General features: G+C 49.0%; 1 protein-coding gene across 10 annotated transcripts in view; it reads right to left on the reverse strand.

Moving 5' to 3' along the window:
• Positions 1 to 1,006: 1,006 nt before the first annotated feature.
• LOC102891236 (NADH-cytochrome b5 reductase-like) overlaps positions 1,007 to 14,896 on the reverse strand; it is a 22,679-nt gene continuing 8,789 nt past the window's right edge. For 4 of the 10 annotated variants that reach the window (XM_015595288.2, XM_025052063.1, XM_025052062.1 and 1 more), the window contains 4 exons: positions 13,657 to 13,744; positions 9,999 to 10,145; positions 6,732 to 6,935; positions 1,007 to 2,870 (listed from right to left, as the gene is read on the reverse strand). In XM_015595288.2, the coding sequence (XP_015450774.1) occupies positions 2,667 to 2,870; positions 6,732 to 6,935; positions 9,999 to 10,145; positions 13,657 to 13,744 (643 nt within the window). In that variant the 3' untranslated portion in view covers positions 1,007 to 2,666. The remainder of the gene's footprint in view (positions 2,871 to 6,731; positions 6,936 to 9,998; positions 10,146 to 13,656; positions 13,745 to 14,896) is intronic. The other 6 variants (XM_006919238.3, XM_025052065.1, XM_025052064.1 and 3 more) reach the window with 4 other exon arrangements.

Raw genomic sequence — 14,896 nt, forward strand, 5'->3', positions numbered from 1 at the left:
ATGGGCCAGCTGAGAGGAGCCTCACCACCAATTCAATGAGGTCTGTCCTCACACATCCCAACCCGTCCTCTTCTTGGGCTCACTTGGCGTCCTGCGAGGCACAGCACTCAGCCACAGGTTCTCAAGTTTCTGGATAATATGAGCCCTCTGGCATCTTGGCACCAAAGATGTGGCTGAGTCCCCCCACCAATGTGCCATGATAAGAGACCCCACCAGTATCTGGCTACACAGATCCCACATGGAGTGATGTGAAGTAGAGGGCGACCTTATAGGACAAGAGGGGCTGGTTATCACTGTGTGACCTTGTCTGATACCTAAACGCCAAGTATCTAAAAGGGGACAAGGATAGATACACAAGAACCGCCCCAGACTTCCCACCCCTTAAGTAGGGACCCCCTATCACCCTTATGAGTGAGGATATTGCCTTTGAAGCCTCTTTCCTCAGTGCAGAGACGTGTTCCTGGTCCTCTCCTAGGATAGACCCTCTCCTTAACTTCCACTCTCCATATTTCCTTTTCTAGAACACTCATTCATTTCAAAATTACTGGTTTAATTTTAGCCCTCCTTTTTGGGCTGTAAGTTCCCCAGTGGAGCTTACTAGAACTGTATCTGCCTTGTTCACTGTTATTTCCTTGGTGCCCAGAAGAGAGTCTGGCTCCTGACTGGCCCTGCAGGAGTATCTGTGAGGAGAGTCACTAGGATGTGCTGAGACAGAGGAAGGTGTAGAGGAAGACGCCTGGACTTCCAAGGCCCTGAGAAGGAAATGTGTCTTGCCCAAGTCACAGGCGAGGCCGAAAGAAATCACAGTTCCTGCTGGGACCTCTGACTCAGAGCAGGGTCTTCCCACACATGACACTGAGAAAAAGCCTCTGCAATAGACTAGCATTTCCCAAAGCACACTCCATGGCACGCTGATCTCAAAAGATTCTAGTAGATAAAAATGTCGTACAGTTAAATAAGCTTGGGAAACTCTGAGTTAAAGAATATGAAAAAAGTTACTTTACCGTTGGACTTTTCAGAGCTTTTAATATACTTGTGTACATGATTCTTGACAAAGGTCATATGCAATATTCCCCACATCTATTTAACCATGGAATTCTGCATGTGAAATAGTGTGAAACCTTTGGCATCATCCCCTCAACTGCTTGTCATGATTATTTACTGAACATGGAACAGCAGAGATTTGTCGCAACTTTTTGGGAGGTACAGGTAAACCCTTTTTCACAAATGAAAATTAATCCAAGCCCCAAGATATAAATAGGATAAAAATAAAACTGCTCTGGTTGGTGCAGGGACCTGGAGGTCCCATCTGGCCATCCCTTCACAGCTGCTATGCCAGGAACCCTTGTGTCCTGTGGAGCCTAGTTTAAAATTCATGCAGACAGAACTCTGAGCACAAAGCTGACATCAGGAGACCTGACTTCTAGTGCTGGCCCTGCCATGGACTGTTTTACCTTGGGCAGGTCACTTAGCCTCACTGATACAATGAATCTGGCAGACTGGATGCTCTCTGGAGTCCTGAACGTATCATCTCTGATACAATGAGGACTGTGATTCTATGACCGTAAAATTCTAAGTCTATGATTCTATGGTTCTCTCACTCTGAGATTCCAAGACTTAATATTCTGATTCTGGGACTGACTGCCTATAGCCAGCCTGAGCTGGTGCAGCACACTGGAGCCCAGGCTGCGAAAAGCAGACTTCATTAACTGCAGTGCGCTGCCCAGAAGTGCTGGCCTCCCTGGAGAGGGCATGCTTCATGCAGGATGGAGAAGGCGGGGTGTAGAGGGGGTGGGTGGATCACAAATCAGTAGCCACTCAGTGGGCAGAGCAGGGAGAAGGACCCAGGTCTCCTGACTCCTGCTCTATCTTTAGATCTCCATAGCAACCGTAGCCAGGGTGCCAGAGCTGAAGGAGAGGGCTGAGCTGGCTGCCTGCAGGAGGGAGGGGTATTTGAGTCTGTGGTTCTTTTGCTAGAAAAAGGACTCTAGGCTGGGCTCTTGAGCCAAGGAACAGAGACTCAGAGTGATGTGTTTGTGGCAGGAAAGGCCTAGGGCCAATATGTAACAGAGGTAATCCAAGGCCCCACCTCCCTCTGAGAACGTGGTCAGGTCACAGCACCCAAGACCTTCATCGTGTCAGGCTCATGGCACTGGAGGTACCTAAGGCAAGTTCCTCCTCCAGAAATCTCTCAGCCACTCCTGTGGTCATTCCCTGAACACTTAGTGAGCACCTCACCTGAGCCAGCAGTGAGGCCACACAAGGGTACCCAGTCTCTAGGGGAAACAGGCTGTGAAATGGACATTACAGGGCAGGGTCCAACAGGAGCCCCACACAAGCCCTCTGACCTGAGGAACCAGGGAAGCTCCTCCAGCCCCTTCTCCTGCCAACTCCTTGGTGCAGTCCTCTCTCATTTCCAGGCTGGTTGCTCTCCCCAGACTCCTGCAGCCCTGTTTTCCCTCTGCGCAGCAGGACTCCGGTCTGAGGGAGTCAGTAACTCCATGGGGCAGATGAGGGATGGAGGTGTGAAGAGGCAAAGACACCTGTCCAAAGTCACCTGGCAAGTTAGTGGTGGTCTTTTGTCCACATCTTCTGATTCCAGTCTGTGCCTCTTCCTGTGTCCTGTTGGCAGGCCCCTGGCCTGGACTTTGGAAAGCAGGCCAGGCCTAGAAGAGGAAGTAGGAGTCCTCAGCCAGGCCTGCGTGTAGCAAATACCTGGCCATATCTTTGGTAAACTCGGCTGAGCCACAGACCAATGCAAACGGCTCTCTCCGACAGGAGCGAACCAGCTCTTCAATCAGGTCCTGGGTCAGGCGGCCGAACCAGGTCTTCTCTCGGTAACTCCAGGGAAGCTGCTCCAGGGAGTTCTCCTGGGATAATGAAAAAGAGCAGGGGTGACTTCTGGGGGGTCCTCAAAGTTCACGTAGCTAGCTCTCCTCTGCCAAATGAAGAAACTAAGGCAGAGGGAGTGAGAAGACGACCTTCACCTATTCCTACTGAGAGCCAGGTACTTCCTCACTCTGGGACTCGGATCACAGTCACGACCAGCCTGTGATGAGTAGTTGTCCTCCTACAATAGTGAAGGCACAGGGAGGAGAGCTGTCCCTCAGGACGCACAATGAGGCAGGGGCAGCAGCAGAACTAGGATTTGGTCCCCAGTTTCTCACTGCCTCCGGGGGACCGCTGCACCTGTCACTTTGGGTGTAATGTTTTCTCCCCGTGACTGTGGGTCTCCCAGTATCTTTCCAAGGTTGTCTATCACCATTACCCTTGAAGTATAACGTTTGTTCATTTGTTTAACCTGTTGCTTTAACAGATGTTTACTGAGTGGTTACTCTGTGCCTGGCACTGTGCTAGACTCTGGGGACATGGCAGCTGCTTTAAACAAACAAGGCTCTTGGCCTCACCCTGCCTAATTCAGGCAGCGGTGCCTTAACCAAGAGAGGAGTCTATTTCTCTCACATAAAAAGGCTAGAGGTAGTTCTGGGGGTGTACAGTACTCGAGGGACCCAGGTCCCTTCTCTCTTTCAGCTTGTGGCTTTCATCCCCCAAGTCACCAAAGAAAGGCTCTATCGCCAGCTGACTTGGAGGAATTTCTCTTAAGTAAACATTTTATTGAAGTATTACATATAGAAGATTGTAGAAATTAAGTATATATAGTTTGAAGAACTTTAACAAAAAGAAGAAACTATGTAATCAGCACCCAAAACAAACCTCCCCTCCCCCCTTACAGAATAGCACTATTCAGACTTCTGCAGACTCCATTACCACAAGCTTCTAGATCCTGACACTAACTAGAGGCAGGATGGAGATGGCGGCTGGGGTTGGAATCGGAGCTTTGCTGCCACTTCAGGGCTGAGTGACAGTGACCTCTCGGAGCTACTATGATGAGTGTAGGGTGATGGGGAAACCCTGGGAGAGGTTCTGTGGGTGCAGGTCTCTAATCTCAGGTGCACTCACCAGGCTTTGGAGCTCACCTCGCAGAGCCTGTCTGACCCCGAAGGCCCTCTGAGGACAGCACCATGGTGCTGACAGGGGATCCTCTGTGATGACCTGGATCTTCCTGAGGCTCCCTCCATGCTCTGACGCATCCCATGGGCCCATGAGGGCAGAGACCAGCAGGGCCCTTTGGCCTCACCTCTCCTTCTCACTGCCCGATACCCTCAGGCCAGTTAGGTTCAGTAGAGCCCACTCCAACTGCCTCAGGAGAGATGCGTTGGGTCTGGCTGCTGCTCAGGTGGGGAGGGGACCCGTAAACAGTGACAGTGCAGTGGGGTGGGTGCTGTGAAAAAGGCAAGCCCAGGCTGCAACAGTAAACACAAACACACCATCCTGGGGGCTCTGGGAAAGCTTCCAGGATAGAATTACACCTCAGCAGAGAGATGTGGGGGATGAGTCGGTGTCAGGTGAAGAAGTGAGGAAAAGTGCTCCTTGGCAAGGCAATGGTGTGAGGAAAGGCCCAGCAACCAGAAAAGCAGAGCACTTATAGCCACAAGCAGACCAGAGACACCAGAACACAGCACGCAGGGAGGATGGGCTAGGAGACAAGGCAACAGAGGGCTGGCACAGCCATGAGGGCGTGGACATCGTCCTAAGAGCAGTGGGGCCCGGGGAAGGGCTGGATACAGGGAGGTGGTGTGGTCAGAGCTGCCCTTCCAGCTACAGGATGGAAGACAAATTGACAGGGGATGGCTGGAGGAAGGAGCTGCTTGAGGATGCTGTCACTGAGGTTCAGGCAGGAGGGGAAGCACCCTGACTGGAGGGAGCACAGACAGACAGGCACCTCTCACTCCATTGACCCTACCATCGACAGCCAGACCACATGCCTGCCCCACCCCAGGCCACTGGCATCATCAAAGCCCCAGCTCAGGAGTGAAGGCCCTCTATTACTGGTGAACTTAAACTCTACCTTCAAGCCCAGGCTTAGATGCCATTTCCTCTGTGAAGCCCTCCCTGCTTGCTGCAGCATCCTGAACACACACGCTCAGCAGCACCCATCCATTTGCTACCTTACACTAACAAGCAGTTAAGAGCATGGACACTGGTGCAGGACCACCTGGGTCCATACTAGACTCTACCAACTCACTGTGCTACCTTAGACAAAGTTCTTAAATCTCCCTGTGCCTCAGTTTCCACATCTGTACAATGGGCATTGTGGCAATACAAACCTCCTAAGACTGTGGTGGAGTTACATGAGTTAACACACACAAAGTGCTCAGAACACTGCCAGGCACAGAGAAAGTGCTCAATGAGAGGGAGTCACTGTCCGCCATCCCAGTGGCTATCTCTGGAGGGCGAGTGCCTGGAGGGCAGGGAGCAGGTCATCTTCAGTTTTGTATCTCAGGCACCTGGTACATGGCTGGGGAAAAGGAAAGCTGGCCAACAGCCAGGGCACCTCTGCCAGGTGCCTGCCTCCTGCCCCTCCTCCCACCTTCCTTGACCAGCCCTGGGGCAGGGCTGAGTGTGCTGCCTGACAGCAGTGGCCGTTCCCACAGCCCCACTCCTATTCAGGCTGCACACTGGCCTTCATGTTCACCAAGCATGACCCTTTCGATGACTGTGCCCCACAGACAGGTCCGCAGACCCTGGCCCCTGGGGAATCCCAGAATCTTTGGTGTTGGGAAGGGAAAGCAGTTTTCTGAACAACCCCCCCCCCACACACACACACACAATGTCAAGGATCACATATGTCTTTAGGGACACTCTAAAGCTGCCTCAAAGAGGAAACTGATGAGAAGAGTGCTCCAAAGTACAGGGCAACGAAGCTGACCCTGAGCAACAGAGAATGGGTGGCGGGGAGTACCCCTAGCAGGGACCCTCAACCTAGGGGGTGCAGGAAAGAGGAATAAAAGCTACTGAGCAGGGGAAGGAAGGTGAACGAAAAGAGCTGAGGGCCTAGCTTGAGATAAATGGCATGATGCCTCCCCACCATGCCATGGTCCAGAGGGGAGGGCCTGGGAAGGCCTGAGTGAGTGGAAAGGATGGGGAATCAGAGGGAAGAGGAGTCAGAAGGCAGAGTCGCTTCCAGCTAGAGTATCTGCAACCTGGGGAGTTGGAAAGCAGCTTTCCTCTCATGCAGGACAAAGCGATGTGGCAGGGACTCTAATAAATGCAATGAACTTGCATCCAGTTTACTCGACCAATCATTGATGGAGGGAGTGCCTACCTTGTGCCTGGCACTGTGCAAAGCACTGCAGAGAGCGCGGTGATCTGGACACATGGTCCCTGCCTCAAGTTGCTTATCCTGGAGGACGTCTTTGTCCTGGCCCATTGACTCCACATATAATGGATGATGCCAGAGGGTGGATGACAGGCCGGACACATGGTCCCTGCCTCAAAGAACTTATCCTGGAGGATGTCTTTGTCCTGGCCCATTGACTCCACAACCAGGCCGCCTGCCCATATAATGGATGATGCCAGAGGGTGGATGACAGGCAGCAAAGCATGGTGGGTGAGAGCTGGAGCTCTGGAATCAGACAGCCCCAGCTCAAATCCTGTCTTCATCCCATTTATCAGTATGACACTAGCTGGCACTTCACCTTTCTGAGTGTGTTTCATCATCTGCACAATGAACATGACAATACTTGCCTTCCTTGCCAGGCACGTGGTTCCAACAGTGGCAGGGATTATTATTATAGCATAAAGTAGAGAGGCTACAGCAGGTCATCAGGACAAGTGCAAGAGGACAGCAGAGTCTCAATCACGGAAAGGAGTCACTACCTTGGGCTTACCTGGCTAAGTACAAAGAAGGTACGAACGTTCCAGAAACGGGCTTGCTCCTGGAGGAAGGTTTTCAGGTAGATGCCCTCAAAAGTCTTGAAGCAGCTGACCAGGGTGACAAAAGTCTCATCATCTGCATTGTCTGTGATGCTGTGTAGGATGGGCACCATGGGGGCCAGGCCGGTGCCCGAAGCCAGCATGAGGAGCTCACCGTACTGGGGAATAGGATGGGTATGTGACCGGGGTGGAGCGGGGAGTCTCACCCTACCCATCCACTACAGGGCCTTTTCTCGGGCTTGCCTGAACCAGGTGTCCCACCCATCTGAGTTCTCCTCTCTACATTCTCCAGGAAACCATCCTTGCTTGTGAAAGTCTGTAGCTTGTGAGATCTGTGTAACAGAAATCATGGACTCTGGGGGCTGAAAGGGAACATAAGGGTATACTCCATCCTATAAGTGGCTTGGTTGCCTTCTAAAGCATCCTCACAGGGCCCTGTTTACATACTTCTGCTGATAGCCCACTACCTTTCAAGGCAGTTTGCTCTATTCTGGACTAACTCCCATTGCCAGGGTCATCTTCCCACCTCACAATGAGCTGAAACCTGCTCTCAGCAAAGCCTTGCCCACCGACCCCCATGCCCTCTGGGCTACTGCTTCTGCCCCCGGGCAGCCCTGTAAAGATCTGAGGACCCCGACTTGGACCCCTCAGTCCTCCCTAGACTAAATGAGATACTATACATAAGTACCTAGCACAGTGCTGGCACAGAAGACCCAATAAAAGTGAGTTTCCACCCCAATGGGACCCAGTTCCATCAATCTCTCCTCGCTGAACCCATTTCCTGGCTCTAGGCCTCTTAAAGAGGGGAAATCTTCTTTAAGGGCAGTGCCTTGAAGGTTAGTGCCTGCCCATGCAGTGTGGTATTTACCGCCCTCATTCTAGAGATTAGGCCTCTCTGAATACAGTTGGGGTTTTCACTAGCTCTACTGACAGCCCCTGCACACCATGCTGCTCCAGGAAGTGCATAAAACACTTCCTGGAGTATCAAGATTCATACAGATCTGAGTATAAATCCTTAGCCATAAGATCTAGACAAGTCCTTTCACCTCTCTGAGCCTCAGTTTCTTTACTGGTAAAAAAATAATAGCACTTCCTCATAATAGCACCTATCTCAGAATTGTCGTGAGGATTAAATAAAAGGCCATGAAGTGCCTGGTGGAGCTTGGGGCTTAACAATTAGATTCCTTCCCCTCACTGAGCCCCTACTGCCAGCCATGCCATCCAGCCCTATATTGGTGCTCTCTTTAGCCTGCTGTGCTCCTTGCTCTTCAGCCTGTCGTGCTCCTCCTTCTCCTCCCATCACTGCTCAGGCTCTCCTCTGGGAAGCATTCCCTGAGCCATGGGTAGGGGTCCTTCCCTCTGTTCCCATAGCACTGGTCATGCTGAGTTGTCATCACCTGTTTGTGTGTCTATTTCTCCATCAGACTGAACTTCCGAAGGACAGGGGCCTCGTCTGTCCTGTCTCTGGGCTCCCAGGGTCCAGCACAGGCCTGGCCCTAAGTGGATACCCGGGAATGAATGCACAAACAGATGCTAATGTGCCCTCTGGGCTGACGCGATGCTCACCTATAAGAAAGATGACCACGGAGCAGCAGGGCAGGGTGGGAAGAGGGCCGGAGCACTCCAGCCTCCTCGGAGGGGCAGAGCCTAGCCTAGCCACCACCAGGGGCCAGTGTCACTATGTGAGACCCCATTTCTTCTTCCTCACTGCTGGGCCCCACGAACTGCCTAGATAAGAAGTGCAGGGGCTTTCGTGTGGTGTTCTGTGGATACAGAGGTGCAGCCACAAGCCATGAAGAGGCTCCACATGGAAAAGGTGGTCAAGATAACATTCGTCAAGTGCCCCTCAAGGTTGGGAGGAAACAGGAATAATTCCTAGTGTCTGCCCTCGAGGGCCTGGGGGACACAGGGACACCCTCAGCTAAAATGCAAGGCAGAGCATGGTTAGCACTAGAAGGCTATTGTAGAAAAATATTATATGCACACCACATATCTACAAAATGGGGGTAGCAGTATGTAGGAGCTGTTGTGAGAATTAAATGAGTTACTACATAGTAAGTGCTAAAATCACAGCCTGGCACAGAGGCGGTGCAATATACATGTTTGATATTATACACACATACGTGCACGCTTGTATAAACACCCATGTGTGGAAGAGAATTTGGAAGGATATATGCCAAGGTAGTAAGACTGGCATGTCTGGGTGGATAGCCTATAGGTGTTCTTTACTTCCTTCTTTTTCTGTCTCTCTATATCTGCTCATTTTGGGGGTAGTGAAATGTACGGCATTTGTAATAAAGGAAAAAACAATAAAAGCTATTTTTAAAGTAAACAAATAGGAATGACTCATTTTTTCCATTTGTTTAGCTTTGTTTTCCTAATTATAAAGGTAATAGGTGTTCGTTGTGGATAATTTGAAAAATATAATGAAGAAAATAAAAAACACCCATTATTCCATCATCCAGAGCTGCTAACATTTCATTGCATCTTCTTTTCATATTTTTTCCTGTGTACTTTAACTTAGTTTCCAAGCCTGTTGTATATTCAATTTTGCACCTAGTGTTTGTCACTTGATCTTATTGTATAAACATATAACATCATTTATGTACTTAACTTAAAAATCCAGGATATTCTTTCAAGTATCTGTAACCCAGTGCACTTAACTGTCCCCCTGTTGTTCAGTTATCTCCAATTTCTTGCTATTATAAATAAAGCTGCAATAAGCATGTGCAAACAAGTTGGTATTTTGGATTCTTTCCATAGGATAGACTTCCAGAAATGGAATTACTGGGTCCAAAGATTTGAAGATTTTTAAGACTCTCAGTACATACTGCCAAACTGCTTTCCAGATATGCACCAACTGATGAGAAATTACTACTTTTTCCTGGGAACATCAGGGAAGGCTTTGAACAAAGCATGAAGATGAAGAAGAGCTTCCCAAGCAGGGAGACTTGGGGCATACTTAGGGGGAGGTCTCTATAGTCTTATAACTGGACTGTGAATCTAGAAAGGTATCTGAGGGTGAGAAAGGATAGGCGCCCTACACGCCGAGCACATGAGTCTGGATTTTCTAAGCAATGGGCAGCCAAGGATACTCCTGGGATTGGGTTTGGGCTCAGGAAGAATGGTCCAGTGAGATTCTACAACTTGAAATCTAAAACTACAATCCTGAAGGCTAAGCTGGGAGGGGTCTCCTGAGGACTCAGTGTGCTGGCACTGACCTGGTTTGGTTTATAGGAAAAGCCTCCGAAAGGTCCTCTCCAGAAAGCCGTGTCTCCTGCTCTCCAGGACTCGACATATCGGGACATCAGCCCAGTCTGGTAGCACTGGGAGCAAACACAGGGAGACTTCATTGGGACAGGCACATGCTGCCAATACAAACCACGTCAGCCATCAGTGTGGAGCCCTTTCTGTAGTGCTAAGCACTTTACATATGTTATCTCATTTAATCACCCTAATCATCCCACGATATTGGTACTGTCATTCCCAATTTTCAGATGAGGCCCAGAGCTTACACAGAAGGGAAACAGTGAGGCTGCAATGAAAATCCATAGACCTCCATCCAGCTTTAACTACAGAGGTCTCAAACCCAAGTAACTAATGGGCCATGCAGATAACACAACTGAGTGAAGAATGGGGTGTGAGATGATTTTTGGCAACTAATACTTGTCAGAGTGCAGTAGGAAACGGTGGGGACTGGGTAAAATGAGGAATGAATGCTCATTCTAAAGGAAGAAGCCACTTTGTAGATTCTAGTACATAGTTTGTGGGGTCGATGATGCTAAATCTGATTTTCATAGAAGTATGACATCCATATTTTTAATGTAAAATCTCTCATTTTTGAAATGTCAGCAATTAATTCAAAATTTTAAAACATTGCACAGGCCAAAACTAAATATATTCATGGGCTGGAGTCAGTTTCTAGGCCACTCATTTGTAATCCATGCATTACCCTACATTGTCTTCTGGCTAAGATGAAAAATATAAAGCTTGTGGAGGGGATTCCTCCATAGCGGGGCAGGCAGTCTACATTCCCTGGGGGCCTGCCAACTCTATGCCAAGCACCATGCTGAGGCTGCAGGAGAGACAGCTGGACCCGAAGCTCCATGAAGTTGGCCAGTGCCTGAACCATAAAAAAGACTTATGTATCTGAATGAATGAATGAATGAATGAATGAATCAGCAAATCAATCAATTAATCCAGATTCAGGCCTCCCCGTAAGGATCTCACAATCTAGGAGGGACTCACGTCTCAATCATACACACGGTAGAGACTACCTAATATTCCATGAGAAGGATAAAGTTCTGGGAGAGCCCTAAGGAGATGCAGTCTCTTTCAATGAAGTGGAATCGAGGATAGTTTCTTGGAGAAGGAATCATTTGAGCTGGACCTTGAAGTCTGGGTAAGATCAAATTCACTGGGGATGGAAGCAGGAGGTCCGAGAGGATTCTGGGCATAAGGTATGCTATGGTCAGGGGTAGGACAGCCCAGACCCTGTTCTGGAAACAGCAAGTGGACAAAATATAGTGGGGCTGAGGGGGAAGCACTAAACAACAGGATTGGAAGGAATTTGGAATGAGATTATAACCAAGCTTGAAGGAGGGATAGGGCTCTGGTCACCAGACATGCTTTTAAGCACCCACAGCTATCTCTAGCATCACCCCTGACTTCCTTGGACACCGCATATATGCATAAAGCAAGGAAAAGTCCTCAGCTTGCCTAGAAGAGGTCTGGGAGAGGGGCTACATTTTTCCCTGCTAACTTATTGGAGGCTGTGTCTCAGAGTACACCTTGTTTTCTGGCCCCAGCCTCAGGGAGAGAGAGCCCCAGCTGTAGTCTAGGGCCCTATGGCATAGGTAGCTCTCAAGGAGTAAGGAAAAATTTTTCCATGTCTCCAGCACCCACACAGAGCCTGGCTCAATATACACTTGTTAAAGAGGACTGACAGTAAACTTCTGCTCTTCTACTTGGGGGTCATATTACCCAAGGGGCCTTGGGACAATGACATCATCTCTCTGAGCTTTGGTTTCTTCACCTGTAAAATGGGGATAATATGATCTACTCTGTAGGGTGGTTATGAGAAATGAAATAATGAAAATAAAGAGGCAGGAGTAGTGCCTGGTGCCCAGAAGGTGCTTGAGAAATAGAAGTTCCTCCTTCTCATCTACATGGGAGGGTAAACCTGAGAAAAGCCCTCTGCCTTCCCAATAATACGCAAAGACAGTTCCAGCTCTTCCTAGCCAGAGGCTTAGGGATAATTAAACATCTCTCTAAAGAGAGGCTTTCTGGTAAACGAAGGAGAAAATCAGCCTTGCAGCTGGGAGAAATCCAGCTGCCCTGAAGAACTGTCTCCAGGCTTATCCTTTCAACAGAAACACACCCAGACAAGCAGCTTGGGGAAGCAGGCCATTTGGAGAGGATTTGTGGAATCTCCCAGACAAACAGTTGCGTGGAGAAGGGATCCCATCCAAGCTTATGTGTGAGGGAGTAAACACTCGGGCTCTGAAGGCAGGCAGGGAAGGCGGAGGCCACAGACAGTGCTGAGGTCTTGGAGTCAGGAGGCCAGGGCTCACCTACCGGCCACACTTCTTACGAGCTGTGGGGCCTTGGGTTATCCTGAGGCTTCAGTATGCTTATCAAAGATATGGAGATAATAATTTCTGCCCTCCATGGGAGATAAAGGATGGGAAAGCTATTCTTAAGCAATGATGTTCCCTAAGATTCCATTGGGGAAATGAGGATCTATAGTTTTATATTAGCTTAACCCATATGAAACTACTGTTTCTGTAAGTCAAAAATGTTAAAGCATCAGCAATTTCATGTTGTTTTACCTAATCATTTGTTCCACATAATTGGACCTTCATGACTTACAAATTTTGGTACCTATTCTTTGGGTCTCGGAGGTGTTTTGTTATCCAACCCACTCTGATCGCCTAATCTCTGCCAACACCCTCACCACCTTGGCCGCCTCCACAAGCACCTCTGCTCTTGCCATTCAGACTGGGTATAGTTCCCACAAGATCCTGTTCTGTTTCACCCCTCCCTGCCTTTGGTTATCCAGCCCCTCGGCCTAGAATGCCATTCCCTGCCACTGCCAATTTGTACTCCCCGCTTTAAGGCCCAACTCAAGTGCTCTGGCCCCTGCCCACCCACCCAGAAGTGACCTCAGGTTACTGTGGTCCACAAGGTCCTCCACATCCCACCTTTTCCTTGTACACCTCCTTCTTATTCAGGACAAATGATAAACAGTTCCCCAATCATGCCTCCTTCGCTGTTGTACATGTTGTTCCCAGCACTTAGAGCTTCCTTCTCACACTTCCCCCCTAGTTCTCCACTCCTTAAACACACAGCTCAAACACACATCTTCTGCTAGGAGGCCCAGCCTGCTGTCTCACACCACCAGCTACTGTAAGTTGGACTGGGATCTCCTGTCATGGTGTCTATCAAATTATATGATCCGGGACTGGTCTTCTGTCCAAAAACAGACACCACGTCTGATTTATCTGGACCCCCGTGCCCAGCACATGATAGGTGTTGGGCAGCTTGGCTCCCCTTCTCCCAGGGTCAGTGTTCGCTTCCATTGATAGGCAAGAAAACAAGAAGGAAAAACTTTATCAGTCTGAGCCTCCTTTTCATAAAATCTGTCAGGAATATGTCCTGTGTTGGTCCAGCAGCTCCCCCTTCATCAGGAAAGGAGATGGAAGAAGGCTTCCTTCACTGTCCCCACTCTTCCCTCAAGCCAGCCTCCTCCCATGTGAACACTGGCTTTTCCCACATCAGTCCCACATCAGTCCTACATCAGCTGCCTCATCCCAACCAAGATGGCATATGAAGGTTCCAGCCCACAGCATCTTAGAGCATCCAGGTCAGTCAGCTCACCTTGATTAAAACTTCAAAGTATCCTTCTGCGTTGGCAGGGCTGATAGGCGTATAGGCTCTCTGAATTTCTAAGTCATCTACTATCCCTCTGGGAAAGAGAAGCACTCAGTTAGGCAGTCAGCCAGTCACTCAACAAACCTTTATAGGTTCCTACTCTGCTAGGCTAGTGAAAGTAAAGGTGGGGTCTGGTCATCCCCAGTGGTCTTTACTGAGGGACAAACAAGTTAGAGCAGAAAAAAGGAGCACTGAGCTCCCCCCACTGCCATATGCTGGCTGTGAGACCAGGTCCCATTTTACGGAGGTCATTAATTCCTCTGCCCCTTCCGTAAAATGGGGCCAACCATCTGAGTCCCTATTGTGTGGTTCTACTGGGATTACAGATGGGAAAGTGCTTCAAAAAGGATATTGATGATGTGAGCTGTTTTTAAGACATCACTGAAGTTTTTTCCTGACTTCTTCTCAACCTCAGAATGATAAGGATAAAAACAACTTAGTTTAACAAGTGTCTAACATTTATCAAACACTACCACATGCCAGGAGCATTGGAATTGGAAGGATCCTCAAAGATGCCCTATTCAAAAACCCGACTCCATGCATGAATCCTCTCCACAATGTTGTCAATAAGGAGGCCAGGATGATCATCATGAATAATAGTAATAAGAGCCTTGTTGGCTTAAATGCCTACTACACATCGAGCATACTATATGCTTTATCTTATTTAATTCAAATAATAAGCCAAATAAGGAAACCAAGGCCTAGAAGGAAAGGCACTTGCCCAGGTCACCCATAGCTCTGTGTGACTGCAGAGCCGAGTTCCTAACCGCTATTCTTCAGTGCTTCCCCAAAGCACCTGAGCACTCCTCTCTCAAGTCCTTCAATGTGCAAAACTCTCTTCTCTGAGGTATGCAAAGATTAAAAAAAAAAAAGGCCCTATCCTAAGGCACCAAAAGCAGGGGAGCTAGACAGAAATATTCAGTAAATGCTTATGGACAAATGAGGAAATAAACAGAACATATGGCATGGCCTGAATGCAAAGAACATTGTAACATTTGCTGCAACAGAGGCAGTACTGACATGCTACGGAGGGAAAGACCACTCTCACTGGGGGAACCTCAGGAGGCTTCCTGGAGCCGGGGATTACAGGATGAGCAGGCCACTGACAGGTGAAAGTGAAGATAGGAAGGGAAGTAATTCCAGGCAGGGGACTAGCCTGGGCAAAAGCTTAGAAGTAGGATAATGT

The sequence above is a fragment of the Pteropus alecto genome, unplaced genomic scaffold (assembly GCF_000325575.1).
Source record: "Pteropus alecto unplaced genomic scaffold, ASM32557v1 scaffold25, whole genome shotgun sequence".
Classification (NCBI taxonomy): domain Eukaryota; kingdom Metazoa; phylum Chordata; class Mammalia; order Chiroptera; family Pteropodidae; genus Pteropus; species Pteropus alecto.